This window comes from Biomphalaria glabrata, chromosome 15 (genome assembly GCF_947242115.1).
Source record: "Biomphalaria glabrata chromosome 15, xgBioGlab47.1, whole genome shotgun sequence".
Classification (NCBI taxonomy): Eukaryota; Metazoa; Mollusca; class Gastropoda; family Planorbidae; genus Biomphalaria; species Biomphalaria glabrata.
In genome coordinates this window covers 21813525-21840378 of record NC_074725.1, presented here as the reverse complement: position 1 = coordinate 21840378, position 26854 = coordinate 21813525, and the positions used below count along the sequence as shown (strand labels likewise).

Sequence of the window (26854 nt, the reverse complement as noted above, 5' to 3'; positions counted from 1 at the left end):
GCCTCCTGACTCCGAGTTGGAATACTTTACTGACTTTGGGCCACCATAGAACTTTACTGTCTGAAATGGGTTTTTTTTTATTTTCCCCCAATTACGTTTTTCGAGAAGAATTTCTACTCAAAACAGGCTACCCTCCCCCACCCCCTTTTCCATTTCCTCTCTCTCTCGGTCAAATATTTTTCGTAAGTAAAAGAAGCTCCACATCGTTCGATTGAAAATTGGAAGTTGAAAATAAATGATTTTTTAAAGCTAATGGTAATTTTAACTTTTGAATTGTGTTTTTGTTGATGATTCAAACAAATGTTTCAAAAAGAGGAATATCTTAAATGAACATTTTTGTTCCGTTCTTTTGTAAAATTTGAAAACATGTTCTTTTTGTTTCTTTTCTTTTCAGTGCTATAGCTAGGGGTTGGGGGAGAGGGATGCTAATTCGAAAGTCTGGGGCACTCACTTGAGGGACCCCCAAATGAATGTCCTAAATTTTTTAAAAATTAGATATTACTCCACTGCCATGTAGTCTTGCTATTCAGCTGTATTCAAAAATACTAGGCAGCATTGATCTAGAATCTAGAGGATGTTATAGATGCCTGTGCTGCACAGAAAGCACAACGTGAAGAGATATGAATCGAGATATGTCACTTGTGCATTATCTCGCCAATAAACAAAAGTATTATTCATTTAAAAAAGTCTTAATGATTTTTATTTTGTTAATTTTTACTTCTACACTGTATTATTATTAAGAGTCTTAATGATTATTTTTTGTTTATTTGTACTTATACACTGTACCAACCGGAATTTAGACTTATATAATTATTAAGTACATTATCTTTTGTCACGATGTCGAATGTCAAAATGCAGGGGCCCCTAAAAAGATCAAGCCCCCGCCCCGCCCCCCCCCCCCAAATCCCTAACTTTTTCTTGTCCGTCTGCCTCATACATTCTTTTTCAAGGATTGAGATTTTCACACAAAAAAAGTAACATTTCTTAAACTTGGATCTAGATTTCGATTCATACGGCTTACCAACATTTTGTTTTTAAAACGAGGCAACTGATTAATGAACACGCGCAGTGATTCCTAGGAAACGGAAGTCGTATGTGTAGAAATGAAATGAGTGGATTTATCCAAAGCTGAGCTTTTAGTCTGGTGGGAAGTACATCAATATATTCCACTCTAGATTAGAAACTGTCATTATTTTGTAAGGCTCTGCAACTCCCCTGTTGATGGGGTCTTGTCAACTACCTTTCTCGTTCTTCTCTTTGTAGACTTCTTTCTTTAGTTATTGTATAGATAGGAAACACTTAACTCTTTCTCTCCGTAATTATTTACCACATTCTGTAGGAATCAACGTTAGTATCGTCAGTTAGGAGAAAAAAAAAAAAGTAAAGTTTCCCTTTCAGACCTTGTGGTCTATAGGGCAGATGATGTAAAGGTCATCTGTTTCTGTGGCCTACGGTTAACAAGGGTGTCATGTGGCCAGCACAACGACCAACCGCCTTTACTTTTCCCTAACTAATGTCAGGTACCCATTAGAGCTGGGTGGACTCAGAGGCGCCCGAAGATCCCGAAATTAAAAATCCCAGTCTTCACCAGGATTCGAACCCCGGTCCCCGGTTCGGAAGCCAAGCGCTTTACCGCTCAGCCACCGCGCCTCAGTTAGGAGAGAAAGAGTTAAAATAAGTCTTTTGTTGTCTGTCTTCCTTAGGGATGTCGACATTTTGAACTAATGTTACCGTTCCTGGAAAAAATCTTCAGCTCCCGAATTGTGTTGTCACAGCATAAACAATACCTGTACACTAATTCCGTGGCCCCGAGTGCCGTCTGGTCTTCTGAAAGCATTCTTCCAATCAAAACAAGCAATTTTGAAATGCCGACTTGTAATGAACTATTAAAGGAACTTTCCATGAGCTCAGAGATTGCCCTAATTATTCTCTATTAATATTTGTATTTAATATTTATGTAATACTCCTCTTAGCTCATTTTGCTAATTTTGCAATTAAATTTTGGTCTCACATGACAAAACTTTTTAAAGAGATTTATTTTTACGAAGATCCTAATCGAAACCTTTAATTCTAGAGTTCAAGTCTTCCCTCTCACATCGAGCTATCCACGCGGGAAGATTCGCCAGAAAGGATCAGACTTCAGAAATGTTAGATTTCAGCTGGGTAGCGAGTGACACGACGATAGGGATGAGAAACCACGTGATCAATACCTATTTAATTCGTCATTTCCGTTTCCTCAAGAGGTCATAACTTCCGGTTTAGATAAAACTTCTGCTACATTTTTTTTTTCATTTATTTTTTGTTAGAAAAAGATCGTTTGAACGATTATTGATGTTTTTCTTTTTAAATTTCTCTTCGTCACGCGACCTTGTCGCACGTCATGCAATTTGTCTTTTTCTATTTTAACTTTATTCTCGTAGTTGTTGTTTTTTTGTTTGGTTGGTTGCTCATTGTCTGACATGTCCAGATTGGGAAGTAGAGATGATTCTTCTGACATTACAATTTGAGTGAGAATTAGTGTCAATGTAACTACAGCACGAAAAGTCTAAGAAAAATGTCAAGAAGTGAAATGAGAATGACTTTAAGAGAATGAGAGAGAGACTTGGGGGAGGGAGAGGGAAAGGGAGAGTGAAAGAGAGAGGGAGAGAGAGAAAAGGATAGTGAAATGGGAGATGGAAAGGAGGAAGGGAGGGAGAGAAAAACGGTGGAAAATAGAGAGGGATTGGAGACATAAGGAAACAATTCAAAGAATAGAGATCTATATAGAAGAAAAATAGAAACCACAAGACAAATATAGAAAAATAACTTTTAAAAAAAAAAAAAAAAAAAAAAGCATATATAAAGAAAAGAACTGCACATTTACAGCCATATCTAAAAAAATGTAAGATTTATTTTCCTGAAATAGGCAAAAAAATAGCTTTGAAACATCTCAAATGTGGCTCAGAAAACAAGCGAATGAAATCTTAGAAAAATATCTACAACCTAAGTACAACTTTGTATCTACAACCTAAGTACAACTTTGATGACTGAAGATTTTTTAATCCCCTCCTGTCCTCGTGTGTTTTTGAGATCACGTGACGGATTGCGCACAAGAAAAACATTTATAGGGATGAATAAAAGTGCATCCGAGCATAAAAAGAATAAAATCTGCCTTGTATGGTAAAAAAAAAACAGTCGAAGAATTGTGTGTGAAGACAAATAAACATTGTCTTTTAGTTTGCACCATTCCATCTTAAAAACATAGTTAAAAGTCTACAAAGGGGCGCCACTCTAGTAGAGGAAGTAGGATTTGAGAATTCTTGCACTTGTCTCAGAAAGTTGTTTGTTTATTTATAGAGGGGAGATTACTGCCATTCTGTGTTTGCTTCTTCCTGCTAATGTCTAGCAAAATCAAAACAAAAAAAAAAGGTAGGAGGGAAGGGGTGGTGAAATTTGAGAGGTGCGCAGCTCTAATCAGGAAGTACCAGGGACCAAAAGAATAGAACGCTTACCCAAAAAAAAAAATAAATTTGTTAAACCTTCCCATGTGGTATGAGCTCCCCCTTTTTCCAATATGTCAAAGCAAATTTCGTCTTTCTAGTGTCATTTTTTCCTCTCATCTCTTCATTTCCGGAGCCACCCACCGTGAACTTCCGGTGACGACCATGTTTTTTTTTTGTTCGATGTACTTGACTGTTAGTGTGTTAGGGTACCATTATGTGAAGGGGAAGGGAAGTTGTTAAAAAAAAAAAAGAAGATGGTGTTGTAATCAGATTTTAAGACGGACATAAAGATAACCTTAAATTCTTATTCAATTCTCTAGGTCAAAGTTGTATAAGTGCCCCTTCTTTCCTAGTGCTATTATAGCATGGGAAGGGTTGCGTGAATCAGCAAGGAAAACCAATGAATGGGCAGAGTTTAAGTCTATAATTTACCAGTAGAGCCGCTGATTGTCCACTTTTACGGTATACGGATGTATGCAATATTGACATGAAGCTCTTCAAAATCGACATTAACAGCTAGGATAAAGTGGTACTGGATAGATCCACATGGAGAGCGAGCATCTAGGAAGGGTTCCGGATTGCTGATGCCAAACACAACAGCAGCAGAAAGAAGGGTGAAAATGCAACGGCCCCTGGTGATTACAAATGCCCAAATGTATCAAGGATTGGCCTCTTTAGTCACACAAGAAGTTTGCAAAGGGAATAGATTGGCTCTGGAGACGCAAAATGCCACAGAATGCTTGGGACGTAGTTATCTTGCTTGTTTAAGGAACGTCTGTCGTTTATAAGATAAGATAAAGCCGAATACTTGTGTAAATGAATACTTAATGCTAAACCCTTCAGTATTGGTAAGTTTGTTGCGTCGCTCTATTTCGTTTTCTCCTCGTTATCAGCCTCTTCTAAACGAGCCAAAGAACTAGAACCGATAAGTCAAGATTCGATTAAGGAACAGTTCAGCCTGTTCAAAGCTATACTATCTCTAAAGAAATGCAATAAAATGCTTATATACATCTATTCGGCTTATAACTTCGAGGACCCTGGAACCTTTTGAGTGGGTGGAGCTGGACACTGATCTCGAAAACGACTCTAACAATTTTCCTAGAAATTCGACTGTTGGTGAAAAGAATAACTAGCGCGTCGGCTACACCAGTTTGAACCTTATAATTTTTCAAAGTATAAAAAGAAATTAATTTAAATTTGGCTAGAGAACTAGGAAATATCTTCGGGTAGTTCCCCATGTAGGCTGTAATATTATTGAAGAGTTTAATATTTTAATGTTCAGGACCACTTTGTGCATCGCCTTCTAAGTCTAGATCTAAAGGCCTATCATTGGAATATTATAAAGTGTATTAGATTTATACATTGGCTTAAACAGGATTATTTATCGTGATGGAGGGACCTGTTAGATGTAAAAAATATTCATTTCTTTTATTTTAAATCTAACATTTATTAGTTATTAAGAGCAAAATAATAGTTCTATAGATGTATAAAGGAGGTATTGTCTTTTTTTAAAGTATTTTTTTTTTGTTTAATAAAACTATCTCTATGCACAAGTCTAGTAAAAGTCTATACGAAAGAGAGGAAAAGAAAGAAAGAAAAAAAAGACATCGAGAAAAAAAAAAGATGTTATAGATAGAAAAAGATATAGTCAGAAATAGAAAAAGAATGATAAAAACATGGAAAAGAGAAATAGGGAAAAAGAAAATAAAAAGTAACAAAAAATATTAATCTAGAATGAGAATGTACAAAGGATAGTGCGATGAAAAAAGAATAGGAAAGAAAGAAAGGAACGAAGAAAAGACGATAGATAGATGAGGAAATAGAGAAAAATAGAAAGTAAAAAATGAAAGCGATGAAAGTATAGAACGAGAGAGCAGAAATTGTGTAAAAAAAAAAAGTCTGAGGTTTGAGATAGCAAAAAAAATAGAACGGAAACTCGGGATGGGCGTGGCATTAGAAAAAAAAAAAGACTAAAAACCGACATAAACAAGGAGAGTTAAGTCCCTGTCTCTCGTTTCGCCACTTCCGTGACTGCGTTAATCGAATATTGATATCTTAAACCACTATGATTTCCCCTTAGTTATTTTCTTATACTTCCCTTTAAGGCTAAAATACTTGACTATGATTGAAGTTTAATCCGTTTTATAATTTATGAGATCTGGAAATGGAGGGGGAGACAACTTTTCTCCATTTTTTTCCCTCGCTGGAATGAAAAGAAGATTAGCCGCTGACAGTTATCGTTTCGGCATTATTTTAAAGTAATATTTAGATTGGTATAAAGTTCTTCTTTATGAGAATATTTTTAAAAAGTCTATGTATCTTATAAAATAAAGAGTTTCTTGAAAAAAAAAGAAGATGATTACGTCCTACGCGTCATGCATCTAATCATGCATGTTAACCAATATCTGTTATTCTGTAAATTCAATTATTATCCTGGCTGGCTCAGGCAACCCATTCCATGCACTAATAGCACTAGGGAAGAAGGAGCATTTGTACAAATTTGTAACTGAATACAAAAAGCAGTCCTCTTGACAAGCATATAATATATGAGCCCACGTCAATTTCATTTGCTTTCGTTACAAATTGTTGTTATGAGTAATACATATTAAATTTTAGTCCTTAATCCTAAATGGATAATATAGATTATTACTACTAACATCTTCGGAATCATAGCTCAGTCAAGTACAGAATTTCTTTAAAAGTGGATTCGTGTCATATAAACTTAGTTACGTCTATGAGGTCGATCCGCCTCACCTGCTGAAAAGTAAGTAGTGCCTCTGAAGTCCTTCGAAGTCCTGCAAAGCATTCACACAATCCTGATTGCAGTTCAGGCTGCGATGGGTAGGCCACATCTGCAGAATGGAAAAACCCCACGCATCCCTAAACGACTCCTGTATGGTCAATTAAGGGAAGGAAAGCCCTCACAAGGTGGACAAAGAAAATGCTTCAGGGACACCCTCAAAGCTTCTATGGAAGCGTTCAGCATTGACCCAGCCACCTGGGAGACAGAAGCACATGATAGAGAATCATGGCGTCGCGTTGTGAAAACTGGCGCACAAATTGTAGAGGACAAGAGAACAGCGCAGGCAGAAGAAAAGCAACTCCAATGACACTAGCTCCAGCTGGAATAACCTGCCCAGTGTGCAGCCGAACATTCGGGGCTCACAGAGGTCTCACCAGCCACAAAACCCATGTGTCATGTTCTCAACCCCCCCCCCCCCCACCGGATGACAAAAGTGGTCATCATCAAACCACGATGGACAAACTGTGCAGTGCCTCTACACTGTCTACACCGCCACCGACTTCCATCTGAACAAGGCAATTTGATAGGTAGTCTTGCCAGACTGGGCTTCTTTAGTCAAAATACAATTTCGGATATAATTGTGATCCTTTTTAACCTCAAGGAATATCTCCTCTATATTCTACATAATTTTGAAATGAGGCTTTAGTTTTGTCCACGTGATTACCTGGCATCTATCGCCCACTGATTGGTATTATACTTCTTTAAATCCAAGTTCCGGTCCTCCAAATATACGTGAATGAAGTTGTCACTTGTCTGTTGCGGTAGATGGGTGTGATATTATTTCATTCAATCTAAATAGTCATGTTATAACAATAATATTGCAGTGCATTTCATGTTATTATTTTTACAATAATGATCTTATAGAAATTCTCTCACGTTGCCAATAGTTTTATTTATTTATATATGACTCTTTTTGTCTCGAAAGGCAATGGATGCGCCCGAAAGAGTCACTGGTTTTGGCTTAATCTTGAGACGGGGCAGAATCTGGTGTGGCTAATCAAGCCAATTCTAGAACGGCAGACTTTGCCACAATTCATACATGTGTATGCCTCTGATTCAGGGCTAGCGGACAGGGCAGCTTTCTTTTTTTCCCTCTTGATTAAGGCCGCTTCAATTCTTTTGTTCTCAGCAAGGGTTGTCCCAGCACGCACAGTCTGTCTCCATGCACTCCGGTCTTTGGCTATGTTTTCCCACATACTTTCGCTGATGCCTGTGGTTCTCGTGTCTCGCTTGCAGACATTTCTATATGTTAGTCTTGAGCGGCCCTTGGGTCTGACTCCTTCCACAAGCTCAGCATATAAGACATCTTTCGGGATTCTACCATCTGGCATGCGGGTGACATGTCCGAGCCAGCGTAATCTTCTTTGTGTCATTGCTCCATCTTCATGTCAGCGAGAGGCCTGCTAGGCTCTGTAGACTGCACTTAGAATATCTCCGTTCAACGACATTACATAGAAACGTGCTACCTGGCTACATGTCATTTCAAACAGTGCCAGCTTACAACTTTTGTCACTAAAAAGAAGTGAAAAGAAAATATTAAATTGAAAGCCTTTTAAATATTTTTATCTAGCACCAGCTGTTGTCATTTTTATTATTTCATCAACTGTTTTGACTCCTTCCCTTGATTTATGACCTTTTAACCTTTTACGACACCCACAAATTAAAACCTTCTAAAGTAAAGGGAAATAACATCTCTGCAGAAAGAAATATTGTTAACACATTGAAACAAAATAATTAGAGGGAAACTAATCTTTAAATCTGTGTCTGATATAACGCCACTGGTTGTATTATCTCTGTATGTCTAGTAATGCCTACATATATGTTTGGAAATCCACACTGTTTGACCAATCTTGATTCAACTTGACATGAGTATTCCTTTGATCTTTGTGGAATCTCTAGAATATGTTATTCAAGAAACAAAATAATAATGATAATACATTTCTACATATCCTTACTCCAACATATGTTTTGTTTGCAATGTTTGTTTAAAATTTGGAAACTAATCAATGAAACAAACTAAAATACAATTTAAGCTTTATTTGTGTGGATGTGTGTGTGGTCTGGGGGTACCCCCAGTAGATGCAGTGGAACTATAAAAGGTTCAAATCTACAACATAAAACAGGTTTTTAACAACCAAGGTTCGCTAAACAGCGCTGAACAGCTGAAGGTCGAGTCAGTAGTCTAAAAGATCTGCTCCACTTAGACTTAGATTCCTTGTTCTACTAGACTTTTCTTTCCAGCTAACACCATTTTTTTAGTCGGGGTAAGGGGGGTGAGGTGGGGGGGGGGGTTCGAGTGCTGTTTTTACTGGTAACTGAAAGGGAGGTAAAAGTATCGAACTAATTGTTCAAGGGGAGGGCAGGTATCAGGTAGAGTCACTGGGAATAGAGGAGAAGGTTTGATGGAAGAGAAAAAGGGAGATAGTGACAGAGAGAGGAGAGAAAGAAAGAGAGAGTGCAAGACATGGCGAAAAGAGGAAAAGAGAGACAATGAAGAAAAAAAAAAAGAAAAAGAGAAAGAAAGAAAGAAGGAAAGGGCAAAAGAAAGATGAAAAAGACAGTTGAGTTAGGAAAAGAGATTAGCGAGTTGAGGAAGAGAAGAAAGAGTAAAAGAGATGAACAGAGAGAGAGAGAGAGAGAAAGAGAAAGAGAGAAAGAGATGATCAAATAATATGGGCTTTTGTTTTCTAAACCACCCGCGCTCTCTACAACTGGTCTACCTTGTAAGGTTTCTGAAAGATCAAGGACATTTTAATGAACACAGCCATTATTAGTAGGTCATTGTTTAGTTAATGAAGACAGAGACACACACACTCACAGAAACAGACACACACATATTAACTAAACGCGCTTTACCAGATGAAAAAAAAAAAGAAAAAGTCACTTAGGAGAAAAACCACGTTCCCATTCGTTAAGCTGTAAGTCAACTTCCATGACACAATGTATCTTCTAACAGCTAATTAAACTAGGCTAAGAATGTATGATTTAATTTTGAAAATAAGTCAACTATTTGTTTCATCTCTTCATTTCGCCTTGTTTTTATCTCTCCCCTTTCTCTTTGTGTTTAAAGTTTCTGTTCCTTTCTCTCTCACTTTCTCTGTGTACCTTTCTCTTACTGCTTCCTCACTTTGTTCTTTGTTTTCACTTTCTCTCTTTTCTTTTTTTAGCTCATCTCTTTCTCTATGCAGCGTTCCTTCTCTCTTTCCATTCTGTGTCTGTGTCTGTGTCTCACTCTATGCTTTCTTTATATATGTACATAACATTACTCCTATACTGTACCCATAATGCCCTATTTCTTAAAACCTTTTCCTAAACATCGAACGCCATTGAAGAAATCTCTAAAGAAACGCGAAAAAAATAAATCATTGGCATTCAACTTGACCTGGTTAGCTTGTCTGGAAATTGACGAGATTTTTGTCCAGATTTTTTTAAAAGACCTGGTTAGGCATCTTTTCTTTTTTTTTTAATTTGGTCAATTTTTATCAATTTCCTTTTCTTCAACTTTCAATAAGTTGGTAATTTTGTTCAAAATGGCCGACCTTTCTCGTGACGTGATTGGCTACATTATCGCATCAGTGTCGTCCTTATCTAGGCAAGTGTTGTCTGGAGTTTAAGCAGACTTTCAACGCCTTCATGCTTTCTCTGGCACTCTTTCTCTCGATCCATATTCTCTGGCATTCTTTCTATCTATCTTGCTATGAGATATTTTGCTTTTACTACTCTAGTAATCTCGGGTACTTTCTCTCTATCTACTTGATTTATATTTTATTCTTCATGATATCTCTACTAGATAGATAGATAGATAGATAGATAGATAGATAGATAGATAGATAGATAGATAGATAGATAGATAGATAGATAGATAGATAGATAGATAGATAGATAGATAGATAAGTGTAGACAGAATAGATAGACAGACAGCCAGACAGACAGACTAACATAAATACATACATACATACATACAGACTGACAGACAGACAGAAAGACAGACAGACAGATAGATAGATAAATAGATAGATAGATAGATAGATAGATAGATAGATAGATAGATAGATAGATAGATAGATAGATAGATAGATACATGCACAGATACGTACATACATTTACATACATACATTTACAGACAGACAGACAGGCAGACCTATATGTTTAGACTTTTGCACTCTACTTCAAATTATCTCCCTTTGTTGTCAAATGCACAAAGTATCGTCTCGTCTTACTTCCCCTTTCCTCAACATTTAAAACTTCTCCCACACTATCTCTCTCTCTCTCACACACACGCACATCCCCCACCACACACACGTGACATTTCTGACTTTGGCAACAAGGCTGTAGGCTCTGCAGGTGTGAAAGTCAGTGCGCTGCTCACCTAGGGATCACGTGAGACCAGAGCTAGGTACTGGTACAGTTAATTCGAAGACGTGTGTGTGTGTGTGTGTGTTTGTTGGTGTTCACATTCACATCTAATCTTGCGAGTGACGAGGAGACGGCGAGGTGTTATTGTGATGTTCAGCTGATGTAATGGGTTGGGGGGTGGGAGCGAACTCTGTGTCTATGTTTTACTTGCCTTGAAATAACTTTTTGTCATTCTTTTTAAAATATTTCTCTCTCTCTCTCTTTCTCTCTCTCTTCTCTTTTTTTTATGTCCTCATTGTTTTCTCTTTCTCTTCAAACCCTTTCATTTCTCTCTTCCTCTTTCATTCTTCTTTCCGCTATGCATTTAATCATCCTTTTTCTCCATCTCTCTCTATATATATCTGCTTCTATCTTTCCATCTTTTTCTCTCTCTCTTTCACCTTCCACCTTCCCACTTTGTTCTGTGTTTCTGTATTATCTGTAGATCTCCTGACATCAAGGTCATTCAATGAAAGAATAAAAAAACAAAAAAAAACAAACAAACGAAACAACTCTTTATAAAAATCAAATAATCATTTATATTATATTTATACTGACTAACATACAATTTTACTGAACAAGAAAATCTTACGGATTAACTTTAATTTGGCCTTTCAATTAAAAAAAATAATTTTTTAAAGTTTATTTTAAAAAAAACAAAGCTTACCTATGGCAAAGAACCGAAAAATACTGCCATTTATCGGAAAGGGCAGGGTTTAACTCCCTCTCTGACATATACAAATAGAATCATTTAATTAGTTCTAAATCATTAACTAATTGGTTAATCTTTTGATTGATTCGTGTATTGTCATCGACTATGAATAATTATGCGAAATTTCAACTTGATCCGAGAATGGGAGGTGGGCGAAAAAAATGTGTTAAAACCAAATAGGAGGAATAAATCCATATATACATCCACATATCTCATTCAGAAGCATTTATTCTCGTTATTTCGATATTAAACAAAATAATCACAAATAATTAATTAACTAATCACTTATATTTTTATTAATTCATGCCTTTTCAGGTACAATGAATGTTTGTGCAACGTTTTAACTTGACCCAAGAATGGGAAACGGGAGAAAAAATGTACAAATGTTTTGCTAGACAGACAGACAGATACACAGACATAGGGAGTTGATATAAGCTTTGTAATAAAAAAAATAAACATAAAATAATTTTGTCTATTAATATCAGAAATTAAACAATGCACCTTTCTGATGTTGTCTCTATCAAGTGATGCAAATGATTTTTTAAGATGCGCTTATTTAAACTAAGATAAACACACACACACACACACACAAATAAGTTTATCACAATAACCTGCTAAGAAGGATTATTCTTCAGACGACCTAGGCAAGGATAAATACTGGGGAGGTTCAGCAGCCTTAATATCAGGTTTCAGATCCTCAACAATAACTTTTTCTTTCAAGGTCCCAAATCTTAATGCTTGAGCCAGAAGCAGCACACAGCCACTAATGGTGGGGTGAAAAGCACAAAGCATTTATGCAGTCTCCACCATCTAAGGTGTACAAGTGCTTGAGTTCATTTCAATCCCAAAGCAAGGCTTGGCCATCCTTGCCACAGAGTGATCCATCAGGTGACACTGTGACACAGTTCAAGAACTGAGTGTGACCAAAACGATTGCTCTTAAGTTTGCAGTTGGTCAAATTCCATAACTTTACAGCCTTAGCCCAGCCACATGATTGGGTTAGAAGGATTGGATGAGAAACGTACACACGTCTTTGTGTGTGTCTTCCAGTACTGTGTACGTACAAACTCCAAGGGTATTCCACTGTTTGATGCTCTTGTCACGAGATGCAGACACAATCTGCCTATTGACAGCTGAGAAAGCCACACTCAAAGCATCTTTCTCATGTCCAACAAAGCGTCTAGTTGCTTTGCCTTCTACAAGATCCCACAAGCGAGGAGTGCTATCCCAGGAGGAGGATAGAGTGAACTGACCATCTCAAGATAAACTACATCACTAACAAAATGTATACGGCCATGGCGTTGGTCAGACTTGGTCTCATCCCTAGTCTACTTTCACAAAATGAGACTTTCATCTCTTGATGCAGACAGAATTGTATCAGGAAACTGTGGATTGGTTGCAATTTGAGCTACCTATCTTCTGTGCCCCTGCAAATTTCTATTGAAGTCTTTTATGCAATGATTTGAATGTTTCTTTTTCACGATTATGTTATATTACTTGGAGCTGTAAGACCAGACCATTAAGGTGAAAATATAGATCTATATAAAAAATGCTATATTCCATTATCTTCTATAACACAATACTGCAAATTTTCAAAAAGGTCTTTTAGAAAATTACTAATTTTATCATGGTTCACAAAATTTGAATAGAGATAGAATTGTAGCTTCGTATCATGAAGAGTTTTCTGAATTCTTCCTATTAAAGTTAAAAAAAAAAGATTTCTTTCACGTCTAAAAATAAGGGAGGGGGGCGTATTGATCAAACTGGTTGTAAGGACCAAGGGGAAACCTCCGTCAAATCAGGTCAAGTTGTTATTTTTGGATATGTTTATTTTAACAAGTTTTGAGTTTTGACTTGTCTAATGAATAGAATTTTAGATATTTTTTTTTACAAACCTCATATTAACTCACTCTGTCTGTCTGTCTGTTACACATTTAATACGCATTATATATATCTCCCATGTCCCATTCTTACATCAAGTTGAAAAGTTACATTATCATTCATAATCGATAACAATACACGAATGAATGAATAAAAAATTAACCAAATAGTTAATTAATTAGTGGTAATTAATTAATTTTTTTTAATATAGAAAAAAAATGAGTTAAACGTTGCAATATTGAGAGATATTGCGGTGAATTTTCGGTTCTTCCCTTTATTTTTTCTAAATGCAGATTACAGATTACACGTTTCGAACGCGCTTTTAGACATGAAGCTGTTTATTGAATTTAAAGTTTCTGTCAGTTTTGCTTATATTGTCTACGTAAATCTAATACCGATTACATTTAGATTCTTAATTTAGAAGTAGATCTAGACCTAGACTAGATCTCAAGAGTTCTAAATCAGAAATCCTGATCTAGATTTAGTTTTAGATGTCTATTACATGAAAGTACTAATAAATAATTACACAATTAAACAATGTCATATGGAAAAATAGATAACGTAATTCTAGCTGACCGTGCCAAAAGTCCGATACCAGTAGGAGCAAACAAAAAAATTTTTTTTTTTTGGTTTAAATATTTCATTTTACTTAAAGTCGTCTTTTAAAAAAAAAGTGTATTTTAAATCGTTTTCCATGTTGTTACTTTTTTCATCAACCTTAGTGAAATGCTTTTTAAAATGTTAATTTATTATGTCCGGTCTTCTGCTATTTTTCTTTCGATTTCATAACAAACAACAAAACAAAACAAAACAAAACAAGAAAAACAAAAAATACTTAAAAAAACAACAAAAAAACACAACTTATATTAAGTGTAATTGTGTCATTGAGTTTGGATCAGTCATGTCATGTCATTCCGCTAAGACTTAATAAATCTGTGTAATTAGAAATATTTTACCAACTGTTTTTGTTTAGCTTGTAGCTTTCTCATTGCTCTATGATCTTATCACTTGACTGGACCAGTTGGGAATAGGGGTGGGGAGAAGATAGGGGATGTCTTGGTGAATGTTTACATGATCGTTTTTAAATGCATAAAGAAAATGTTCACTCAGGGCTCAAGAGCCCTCAAGGGGACTAATTCCACATATACCACCACATCTGTCACGTAGGATTTCTTTCCCTTTTACAAGATAACAAACAAAATAATTAATTATCAATTATTAACTAACTAATTAGTTATTTTTTAAAATTGATTCTTATGTTGTCAGGTAAAAGAAATAATTGTGCAAAATTTCGGCCTAATCCGAGAGTGGATCTGGGAGAAATCACGTGTACAAACTTTTTACCAGACAGACAGAGTGAGTTGCTATAAGCTTTGTAAATGAGTAAGAAAAGGCCAACATTAAGTGGGTCATGAAACGTTTTCACTTTTATTACGTATAGGAGCAATAAAAAAAACCATTGAATACTACGTACTTTGAGTCGGAACACAATGTTGTCTATTTTTATTTACTTTGTAAAAACCTAACATCAAATGAGTACAAATTGTATTTATTGACTTAATAATTAGGCTAGTCTTGGAGTGGAGACATTAATGGGAATGCAGTATTTCCCGTGGCTGCGCAGTCCCAACTGTGACCCACATACTTTGCCACATCCAGGGCAAGCATAACCATTGTGGTCGATTTAGATTTTCTTTTCGCCTGCGTTTGTCCCCGGCAGCAGATTCTCCCTTGGTCTCAAATGTGTATCCTTGTGAGTGACCTCCCTCTCGTTCACTCTCTCTTTCTCCCTCTCCTTTTCTCTCTTTTTTTCTCCCTATTTCCCTCCCTTTCTCTCTCTCTCTTTCACCCACTCTTTCTCTCTCAATTTCTCTCTCCCTCTCTTTCTCTCTCCCTCCCTCTCCCTCTCTTTCTCTCTCCCTCCCTCTCCCTCTCCTTCACTCTTTCTCCATCTCTCTTCCTTTTTTTATTATGTTCTTTATTCTTTCTCTTTCTTAACTTTTGTTTTTAACTTTCAGAATGATGTGAAAAAAAAATGTAACCGAACAAAAATGGCTCTAAAGAAAAGTCTTCGTTGTTTGGATACGTGTCATTTGAAGCAGCTAAAAATATATTTAAGTAATAGCCACCCACTCCTCCTTCTTTCCTTCCCTCTCCTAAAGCACCCAACTTGTTCTCCCTATCTGATTTAGATCTATGCTGTTTGGAGGCCACACCTATGAAAATAGTGCTACGGCTTCTCAATTTATTATTTTTTTTGCGTGGCTACTCGGGTGGTGTGATACAAAGAGGGCGGGCTGGCTTAAAGATGGTCAAGGGGGCGAGAGGAAGATTACTGAAAGAGGTAAGATGCACCAATAGTTAGTAGGTTAGGTGTAAGTAGGTTATGTGTAAGTAGGTTATGTGTAAGTAGGTTATGTGTAAGTAGGTTATGTGTAAGTGGGTTATGTGTAAGTAGGTTATGTGTAAGTAGGTTATGTGTAAGTAGGTTATGTGTAAGTAGGTTATGTGTAAGTAGGTTATGTGTAAGTAGGTTAGGTGCATGTAGGTTAGGTGCAAGTAGGTTAGGTGCAAGTAGGTTAGGTGCAAGTAGGTTAGGTGTAAGTAGGTTTGGTGTATGTAGGTTTGGTGTATGTAGGCGCCGTTGAGTGCCCCTACTGAGATAGCCATTAGTTTATTTTATGTCAAAAGATCAAACCATCGAGTGCTCAACGGTTGCTGTGCTTTTGATTTGAGTTTTTGTTTATGAGACATGAATTATTTGAAGAAAAGAAATAATTAAAAGACAAGATTATAAAGAGACTTTGTGTTTTCAGAGGTGGCCCCCGATGGGACCACCCATTGGTCATCTCTTTGGTAAGTAATGCAGCTAAAAAGTATTTTTTAAAAAGGCTGACTGGAGACAAGAAGGACCTCAAGAGGGGGATATTGTTTTAATGATGGGTGTAAGTGTGTGGTAGCTGTGATAGTTTGTAGTTCATAGTTTCAGTGGCGTTGCTAGGGTGGGGATGAAGGGGGAAGGGAATTTGAGGGGGGCCCAAAATGAGTGTTCGAAATTTTTTTTAAATTAAATATTACGCCATTATCTCATGTCATGATGTCAAATGTCAAATTGCAGGGGCCCCTAAAGAGGTCAAGCCCACAGGGCCCCCAAATGATGGCAAATCCCTGCATTGTTTCTGATATTCATACTGAAAACTATCAAGCCAATTATGAAGTGATATTGGATTAAAAAAAAATTAAAAAATATCCCTTAGACCAGCGGTTCTCAACCTTTTATGCTAGGCGACCCCTTTTTACAATCCCCTACTCTGCCTCGACCCCCTCCCCACCCACACATACAGCAATAGAAGAATAGACAATAACAATCCATATTTTCGACGGTCTTAGGCGACCCCTGGCAAATCGTCAATCGACCCCCAAGGGGGTCGCGACCCACAGGTTGAGAACCCCTGCCTTAGACAGTGAAAATAGAGCTGTCAGCTCAAGCCCCCCAACCACTATACCAACCACAAGCCTGATGATGAAACATTGAGAGAAAGAGAGGGGGGGGGGGGAGGCAGAGATTTGCTGACCGAAACAGTCAGATAATTTCGACACGCATGAGGGCCTACAATAGCCAGCAACGGGTAAGCCAATCAGAAAGGCATTAAGAACTAGCGACCAGTGACTGACGTATCGCGGTCATTCATCGGTCACATTTCACTATCTGGCCCAAATCCCCAGGACATGTAACACAAGCACCAGTGAGCATCGGGGTCAAAGCACCGCAATTGTCCTCGACCTTGGTCTTCGATCCCTTTTCTCTTACGACTCTTTCCCCCCCCCTCAAATTCACACCCCCCTTAAATCCCCACCACCCTCTTTATTTTTTTCTTTTACCCCTGTCTCCTCCTGATTTCTCATCGATGAAAGCTTATCACAAAATGAGGAGAAGACATTTCTCCTCCCCAAGAAACATTTGGAAGAAATTCTGAAACTTACAGAAAGAAAAGACTTGGGGGGAGGGGGAGGGGGGAGTTTGTTATCGAACGATTGTACCCTGTGGCCCTTCTTAAAATGTCTGTTGTATTCATTCTTGGGCCACTCGCAAATAAATATACAGCGCGTTCTCGGGCTACTCTCATATTTTCACACACACACGCGCGCGCACACACACACTCAGTGTGTCTGTGATTTACCGTCTGTACGTAGGCCTGTATGTCTCTATGAAATGACCGTGTAACATCAGAGAAGGCTAGTGTGTCCTAGAAACGTAACTAAATACTTAATACTTGGTTCAGACGTTTGGTGTTATACAGCAAGATAAAAGGTCTTGGAGTTTCAACGAACCCCTCACGAACCCCCCTCGATCAAATATCTAAACAAGCAAATTATAAACAATTTCTTTAAAAAGTTATCTAAGGGGAAGAACTCTGCACTTATGACTGCATGTCTCAATAATGTAGAAGTTATTTTCCTTATTCGATATTAAACACACAATTACTTCCCATTAACTAAATGACAGATTGGCAAATTGTTTTTTTTATTGGTTCATGTTTTGTTAGATACAATAAATAATTGTTTAAAAAGTTTAAACTTAATTCGAGAATGGTTGTGAGAGAAATAACGTGAGTATTTATCTAAGACTTAATGTTCCTTGTTGGTAACACACAGACTTGACGGGCCATTTCGAACAGTTTGCCCTATAGAAATCACCAGACTAAAGTAAAGCAAATTTTTGTTATACATTATGGATGAGTAGTGATTTTATTTGTATTATGCAATGCCAATTAGGCGATTTGCTTTAAAACTTTAATTGTAGGCTTAATCTCAACATTGGAAAACACTAAATGAGGATTGTACAGTTTGTCTTTTTTTTCTACACGTGACTAGTCGACTAGATTACTGTCCCGAAAGATACACTAACACGGTCTTTCACACATAGAAGTAATTTTCTGAACAAATTCTAGGTAGATGAACGTCCAGTGTTTGCGACCTTCATCTAAAACCACATCGGAGCTTTTAAGTGTGCAGATTGTCTTTAGTTGTTTTAGTTGAATTAAGCCGTGAACCATTGTTGAAAAGCCTGAACCAGACACTAGCCCTAAGCCCCCAAACTAGCCATATAGAAGAAAAACCGGATGGAGAGCTGGTTGATATGGAAACCACTTGCAGCTCATTTCAGATATAGGACTCCGTCGTCTGAACCCTTCAGTATAGTAATCAGAACGCAGAAGACAAAGAAGATTCCGACTAATGTTTGAACGCTTCTGTTCATACTCAGAACTAAGGTCAATGAGTAAGACCTGACCTGGTACTATTTTAATTGTGCTATTGGTACCATAACCAAGAAATAGATCAGCTGTATGAAGTCCCTTCCATAGGGACAGAAACAAAAAAAGAACAGATTACGCTGGAAGGTCACTTCGAAAGAATGCCAGAAAACAGAGAAGCAAGGATTGTTCACGCGCAAAAAACAAAATGCAGGCGACCCAAAGGCAGATCCAGAGTACGGTGACTTGATGACTTACAGGCAGATCTACAACAGCTCAAAGTCCTGGCATGGAAACGTAAAGCACAGGATAGATCAGAATGGAGAGATGTGCTAAAGCAGGCCAAGGACCTCCAAGGGCTGTAGCGCCACTGGTATGGCTGGATGGATATTAGTACGATGGGTCATTGTAGAAATATTTTGGTGTTTTGTACAAAATGAAAAGGGAACCAATAAGTGTTAGGTTATTGTTATATTTAATCCAAAGAAAAAGTCGCACCGAAAACAAGAAGTGCAAGCCCTACAAGCATTGGTTCTCAGTCTGATTGTAGAAGATTCCGACTAATGTTTGAACGCTTCTGTTCATACTCAGAACTAAGGTCAATGAGTAAGACCTGACCTGGTACTATTTTAATTGTGCTATTGGTACCATAACCAAGAAATAGATCAGCTGTATGAAGTCCCTTCCATAGGGACAGAAACAAAAAAAGAACAGATTACGCTGGAAGGTCACTTCGAAAGAATGCCAGAAAACAGAGAAGCAAGGATTGTTCACGCGCAAAAAACAAAATGCAGGCGACCCAAAGGCAGATCCAGAGTACGGTGACTTGATGACTTACAGGCAGATCTACAACAGCTCAAAGTCCTGGCATGGAAACGTAAAGCACAGGATAGATCAGAATGGAGAGATGTGCTAAAGCAGGCCAAGGACCTCCAAGGGCTGTAGCGCCACTGGTATGGCTGGATGGATATTAGTACGATGGGTCATTGTAGAAATATTTTGGTGTTTTGTACAAAATGAAAAGGGAACCAATAAGTGTTAGGTTATTGTTATATTTAATCCAAAGAAAAAGTCGCACCGAAAACAAGAAGTGCAAGCCCTACAAGCATTGGTTCTCAGTCTGATTGTAGTTCTAGTTACCGCTAATCATATCCACATTTCTCTCTTTCATCAGACGATCCACAGTTAATCCACGACTCAAGCCTCCCCCCCCCCTCGTGGTGTTGTTGCTCTCTAGAGCCCATTCTTCCAGATATTTCTACTTCCACCCATCCATCATCTCTCTCATTAGCCTAAACTACTCATTCAGATTTGTTGTTCTCCCATTCGTGTCTTCCATTTGTTCATCCATGGATTGGTCTGCTCATCCACAGGACGACCCACCCACAGACAATCACAATCCTCTCTACAATCCTCTCTACTCATCCATAAATACATTAAGCCCCCCCCCTCCTCCAACGAACCTATTTATTCATTCGTCTCTACATTGGTCCGTCAATCCACCGAACCCTGAAACATCTTTATATTAAAGGTACAACCTTGACTTTTTTTTTCTTTCCAAGAATCCTGTCTCCCCCCCCCCCCACCGCCTCTCCAATCCTCTCTCTTGTGAGCAGACTTACAGGCTAAGGAAATAGGCCTACTGCGTTCGACTTCTGCCAGTCATTGACTTTTCTTTCTTGGTGGCATAATCAACTATACTTTACTATACCGATTTTTGTACTAACATTTTCGAGTATATACTTTATAGAATCGATTTTTATTCATCTTGCACCCTACCATAAAATAAATACTGAAATTAATAGTATTATAGCTTTAAATAAAAGTGTGTAATACATCCACAATGTACAGCAAAGTCATGATTTTTCAAGGGCAGATCCTTAAGTGCCGGCATCTGATTTGTCATTGGAGCCCAGGTCGAAGAAGAACCTTGGAATGACGGTAACTATTCCATTATAATAAAATTGCCTAAAAAAGCTCGTCAGAGAGTGTAAAAGAGAGAGACATACATCTTACAGTCATACAAGTGGCCTCAAGCTTGAACTTAATCTCGATAGAACCTTTAACAGTGCCAACTATAGTTTCAAAGTATCTTTAGTATAGCCTTCAAGAAAAAAAAATGTTTAAGTTAGCAGTTGTGACACCTGGTCCGCCTTGAGAGTTATCATCATTTACCCTTTATATTTTCCCCTAGTTGATGCTTCTGAAAAAATATGATTTATGGGATGATAATTTAAAAAAAAAAAAGCGCTAAACAAATTTTTGAATTATTTTTCTAAAAAAAGAAACTGAAGCGTGGAATCGATTCGATTCAAGCGATTCTGGAATCACCCACCGCTCCTCTTTAGCCCAAGGACAAATACAGACAGATAATAGCTGATTCAACAGGAGTGATTTGGATCTAGATAATCACTCAATTATGTCGCGACGGTCTGCCACCCTGGCCTCCATCCTCTCTAGTCATCTCTACCCTCCTGCCCCCCTTTTCTTCTTCCTCCCACGACCCATTCACCCGCTCCTCCCTCCCCCGGTTCTCTCCTCTCTAGCTTTAATTTCCACCCTATACATTGGCGTAATCTAGAGCTCAGTCATGTCGTGCTGGTCAGTTTGATTCGAATGACCACAAAACAACTCAGACTCCCTCCCTTGCAATATCCAGCAGGAAAGTGGCCGGCCATATGGATCTAAGTATTATTCAGAGTATGTACATACACACATACGCACATCCCCCCACACACACTTCTTTCCTCCTATCTTCAGCTAAACGGTTCAGATCTCCTATCAATTCCTCTAATACTTTAAATGTACGTAACCATTCTTCGGGAGGTGCCACGCCCACGTGACTTGTTGCTCTAACAGTAATCATTTGAGTCAGTGAATCTAGGAAATTTAGGCATCCGGAAAAATAGGCACCCGAGGGCCTAAATATCCGGTGCCTAAATTTCCAGTGCCTAAATTTCCAGACACTGAGTCAATACTTAGGGTGCTATTGAAACTGAAAATGTACGCCCCACCCAATCACATATACACGAATTTCCTCCCCCCAAAGATGGATGGGTGTATTTGTGGTGGAATGTAAAGATGGATGGGTGTATTTGTGGTGAAATGTAAAGATGGATGGGTGTATTTGTGGTGGAATGTAAAGATGGATGGATGCATTTGTGGTGGAATGTAAAGATGGATGGATGCATTTGTGGTGGAATGTAAAGATGGATGGATGTATTTGTGGTGGAATGTAAAGATGGATGGATGTATTTGTGGTGGAATGTAAAGATGGATGGTTGTATTTGTGATGAAATGTAAAGATGGATGGGTATATTTGTGATGGAATGTAAGAAAGCATTGATAGAGGAGTACAGGGATACTAATGGGTGTTTTTTTTTTAATTACACGTCTCGTTCTCTCCTTCAGAGTTGAAGATTATAACATCCTGGTCCAAGCCATCTACAGGACTCTGTGGGGGAATATCGGCGGGCAGGACTTGAACCCGGCACCCTCGAGACGGCAGCTCAGAGCGCAAATCACACGACCAGTCAGCCATCTGAGAATATATGAATCGGATGTTTACCTGGTCGTGTTTTATGTGCATTTGATTGCCGTCTCCCACCCACCCCTTTCCCACCCTCCCACAATTCGTCCAGTAGGAGGGTCTGGACACAAACAACAAATCTTCGTTTCTAAAGGAACAGATGAGACTATAAAACAAAAGAAGCAGACGTCCCAAAGAGCTTCAGGAACAGATCTGTTGATACTATTTCAACATTTCTTGTCCAGATTTCTTGGGAAGAGTAGAGAAACAAAACACTTGTCACATTCCTTTCACACATACACCCGTTCCCACACATCACCCTCACACACACACCGTCCTTCCCTATCACTCTCGCTCACATGATTACACCACATCATTTTCACACACACCTTTCCCCATATCACTCTCACACACATACACGCGGTCCCCCCCCCCCACATCACCCTCAAACATACGCCATTCCGGCCCATTCCCCCACATCTCCCTCAAACATACGCCATTCCGGCCCATTCCCCCACATCTCCCTCAAACATACGCCATTCCGGCCCATTCCCCCACATCTCCCTCAAACATACGCCATTCCTGCCCATTCCCCCACATCATTCTCACACACACACCGTCCCTCCTGTCACCCTTACACACGAGTTATGTAACAGAAGAGCCCGTCTTAAGATCTGTTGGAAATGTAAAGTCCTTCGTCCACATTTTAACATCCCAAGTAACGATTGTAAACCACCTCGTAGGCCTAAAGTAAAGCAGGCAAAAGTAAAATAGGCATAAAGTAAAATAGGCATAAAGTAAAGTAGGCATAAAATCAAGTACTTCTCTTAGACCTTGCGATCTTTCCTTTTCCCAAACTAACGTAAGGTACCTATTAGTCAATGGCGACCTACAACATTCAAAATCTTCCCTTCGATTCAAACTCGAGACAACTGAGATTCAAACGTCTAACCACGTCCCTCCTGTAGACATTGAGCGGCTCTAAAGGAAGTGAAGAGCGTGTCTTATAATTTTACTGTCATGAGTTTTTCACATTTAAAAGTTCATTACAAACATAGGTTTAAGTTTTAGTTTAAACTTTTTGTTTGGGCATCAAAGGGAAGCAATCAGGATAACACATAGGTATCTAACATTTACAGTGAACCTTCCTTGTTTTCATTACAATGGACCTCATTCACCAATCGTAAACAAACATTTAGCCACGTGATAATGTTGATAAAACAATGAAAATTACGTATCACGTGACAGCCTTTATGTATTGCGTAATTTGTATAGAAGATATAGAGAACCACGTGGCAAAATGTTGTTTGTTTACGATTGGTGAAAGAGGTCCATTGTTGAACTTTAATATAAGTGCTTCTTTATGATAAATTACTGCGTTCATTAGACTGCTATGATTTACACCTAAACTTATTTCAGTTGATAACAGAGGAGTTTCCCCTTCCCCCCCCCCTTTTCACCACGGCCCAGATATGTCCTTACCCAAGATGTCCACTGACTTTTAGATTTGCAATTATTCAATCAATCATTCCGTATAGCTCTGTCACTAATCAGCGCACAGAATCGTGGTTAGAGCTAAGTCTACACTCATTTGTCATGAAGTCACGGATAGATGGCAAATGAGAATCAACCAATCATTTCAAAACATCCAAGCAGTTCAATGAAAGAGTGTGTTTATATAGATCTAGAGCCACGCGCATATTTTTTTCTGGTTAAGAGATCATTCGATCATACTGTAGCCAATGTCCGACATTGACTTTTGCCTTCTTTAACCTCTGACCCCTTGTTTTAACCCCTTTTAACCTGGTTTCACTTAACTATATCTTGCGTTGGTTTATTTTTTTTTTTAAAGACAGATTTTCGTAAAGTGATAGAAGATTATTCCGTTGGCGTGGCTATTGAAGTGATAACATCGTAATAGATAGATACAGATTATATAAGTGCTCATTTGTGGAGAGATGGTGCCATGGCTGGAGAGATGAAAGAAAATACAGAAAAAAGTAAGGATCGATAGGTGGATGCATGGGTGGATGAATTAATAGGTACATGGATGGATAGGTGGATGCATGGGTGGATGAATGGATGGATGAGTGGATGGATTGATGGATGGATTGATGGATGGATGGATGAATAGGTAAATGGATGGATGGATGAATGGATGGATGGATGGATAATGGATGGATGAATAGGTAAATGGATGGATGAAAAATGGATGGATGAATAGGTAAATGGATGAATGAATGAATGAATGAATGAATGAATGGATGGATGGATGGATGGATGGATGGATGAATGGATGAATGGATGTATGTATGGATGGATGGATGGATGAATGAATGGATAAATGGATGGATGGATGGAGGGATAGGTAAATGGATGGATAAATGAATGGATAGATGGATGGATGGATGAATGGATAGGTAAATGGATGGATGGATGGATGGAGAGATAAATGGATGGACGAATTAATGGATGGATGGATGAATGAATGGATGGATGAATGGATGGATAGATGGATGGAAGAAAATGATTGGAGATGGTGAATGATTGATAAATATAAATGGATGCGTGAGGGCTGATCATCCCCACAGACAACAATGACCCCTCCCCCCCCCCTTCCCCTTCAGCATTAGGCACACGGGGAATAATGAAACATGTTTAACCAGACAGAAGTATAAAGTAAAACTTAAACGGGAAGGATGAATGGATTGAAGGGTGATATATGACCATCCAGTAGTTTTGTTTCAAGTTGTCCTTGTTTCCAACACAATCAGTGTCCTCTTTGCAGATGGATTTGTTTGTTTAATATCCCTAGCGTAGTGTGAGGTCTAGCGCTGGGGATTCAGTTCTTGTTAGCCCTAACATTAATTTACGACTTCTAACTAGGACTAGGGTTAGTATCACAGGGGAGAGTTGGGATTGTTTGAAGTGTGAGCTTTACAGCAAGAGGGGCTAGAGCTTAGTTTTTTTATTTGCTGCTACAGAAAGAGGGTCTCTTGATCGGTCATAGTATTTAACTTCATATTCATTTTTTTTTAAAGTTATTTAGACATAATTGCAGAAGTGTTTGTTTGTTGTTGTTTTTTTGTTTTTTGGCATCTATCTGTATACAGTTTGACCCACGTATTTTGAGTTGTTGACAAGGTGCTTAGCGAGTTCCTTTCTGACTGAGATATCGTTGGATTCCGTCGTCTGCTGTCTCACTATAAACATTTTATTTGCGGCGTGCTGATGTATAAACACTCACTCAAAGGAACAAAACATACATACGCGTCCACAGGCTTTGGAGGAGCGGTGGCTGCGTGGTAAGGCGCTTATCTTTCGAACCGGGGGTCCCGGGCTCTAATCCTGGTGAAGACTGGGATGTTTAATATCGGGATCTTTGGGTGCCTCTGAGTCCACCCAGCTGTAATGTGTACCTGCCATCAGTTGGAGAAAAGTAAAGGCAGTTGGTCGTTGTGCTAGCCAGATGCCAACCTCGTTAACCGTAGGCCACAGAAAACAGATGACCTTTACATCATCTGCCCTATAGACCACATGGTCCTGAAATGGGAACTTAGCTTTTGTTTTTTTACACAGGCTTACATACACATATGTAAGTTTGCAGGCGTATTTAGAGCTACACACTCGTCTATAGACGAACACATACATAAACATACTTACTGATACTTAGAGGTAAACGCACATAGACCTTAACACATACATAGGCTTAAACACATACCTTATACTATTTGGAATTCTTTTATCCTCATTGGCATTGTACCCAAAACCTACTCTTACTTTTTTAACAGAATGCATCATGGATACGCGTAACTTAGCAACCAAAACAAAACATAACTTATACCGTCACGGTCACGTGATCAGGCAGACGAATCATGAATGAAAATTTTAAATCTAATTCTCAGAAAACTGCGGGAAGTCCGTAGTGTTAATGATCTGTTCCTCAATTTGCTTTAATGACTTTTTTTTTCCTGGTCTTTTTTTGCTTTTCTGTTTGTTTTTGGTGTTTTTGCTTACTCGTTTTTTTGCTTTTTTAATGTTTTTGCTTGTTTGTTGAATTGGTTCTAATTCGTTAATGGCTAACAAAATATATTTTTTGCAAAGCTTATATCAACTCACTCTGTCTGTCTGGTAAAAAGTTTGTACATGTTATTTCTCCCACACCCATTCTGGGATCAAGCTGAAACTTTGCACAATTATTTCTTTTACCTGACAAAACAGGAATAAAATAAAAAAAATAACGAACAAGTCAATTAACCTTTGGTATTTAAGTTTTTGGTATGGAACAAAGAAATGCTCTATACAAAAACAATTGGTTAAAATATTTATAATCGCACAGATTTATTATTAATAGTCAATTTAAATTACATGACTGATCCAAACTAATACGTAAGCTATGTTTTTAAAAAAAGTATGTTTTGTGTTGTTTATTTTATTTTTTTTACTCTTGTGACCCACAGAGTGGAACGACACAGCACCAATGGCTGTCATGGTGTTTGTACATGGAGAGAGCTACCAAACCGGAACCGGAAACGCGTATGAGGGGAGCGTGCTGGCCAGCTTTGGTGACGTCATTGTGGTCACTCTGAACTATCGTCTAGGAGTACTTGGTAAGTTAATTAAATTGTGGTTAATCGTCGGAGAAGATATTTCCAGGGCTTATCACGGGGATGTGTTAATATTTGATTATTGGCACCATAATTTGTGTTTTTTTTCATATTTAATACGAGTGAAATAAATGATTTACTGCTGTAAGTGAGGACAACTCTGTTGAACTATACAATAGAAATATATAGA

General features: G+C 38.2%; 1 protein-coding gene across 3 annotated transcripts in view; it reads left to right on the top strand.

Moving 5' to 3' along the window:
- The window catches only part of LOC106056486 (neuroligin-4, X-linked-like), a 269821-nt gene that overhangs the window by 198185 nt on the left and 44782 nt on the right, over window positions 1–26854 (top strand). For all 3 annotated transcript variants that reach the window (XM_056012658.1, XM_056012657.1, XM_056012654.1), the window contains one exon: window positions 26518–26667. In XM_056012658.1, the coding sequence (XP_055868633.1) occupies window positions 26518–26667 (150 nt within the window). The remainder of the gene's footprint in view (window positions 1–26517; window positions 26668–26854) is intronic.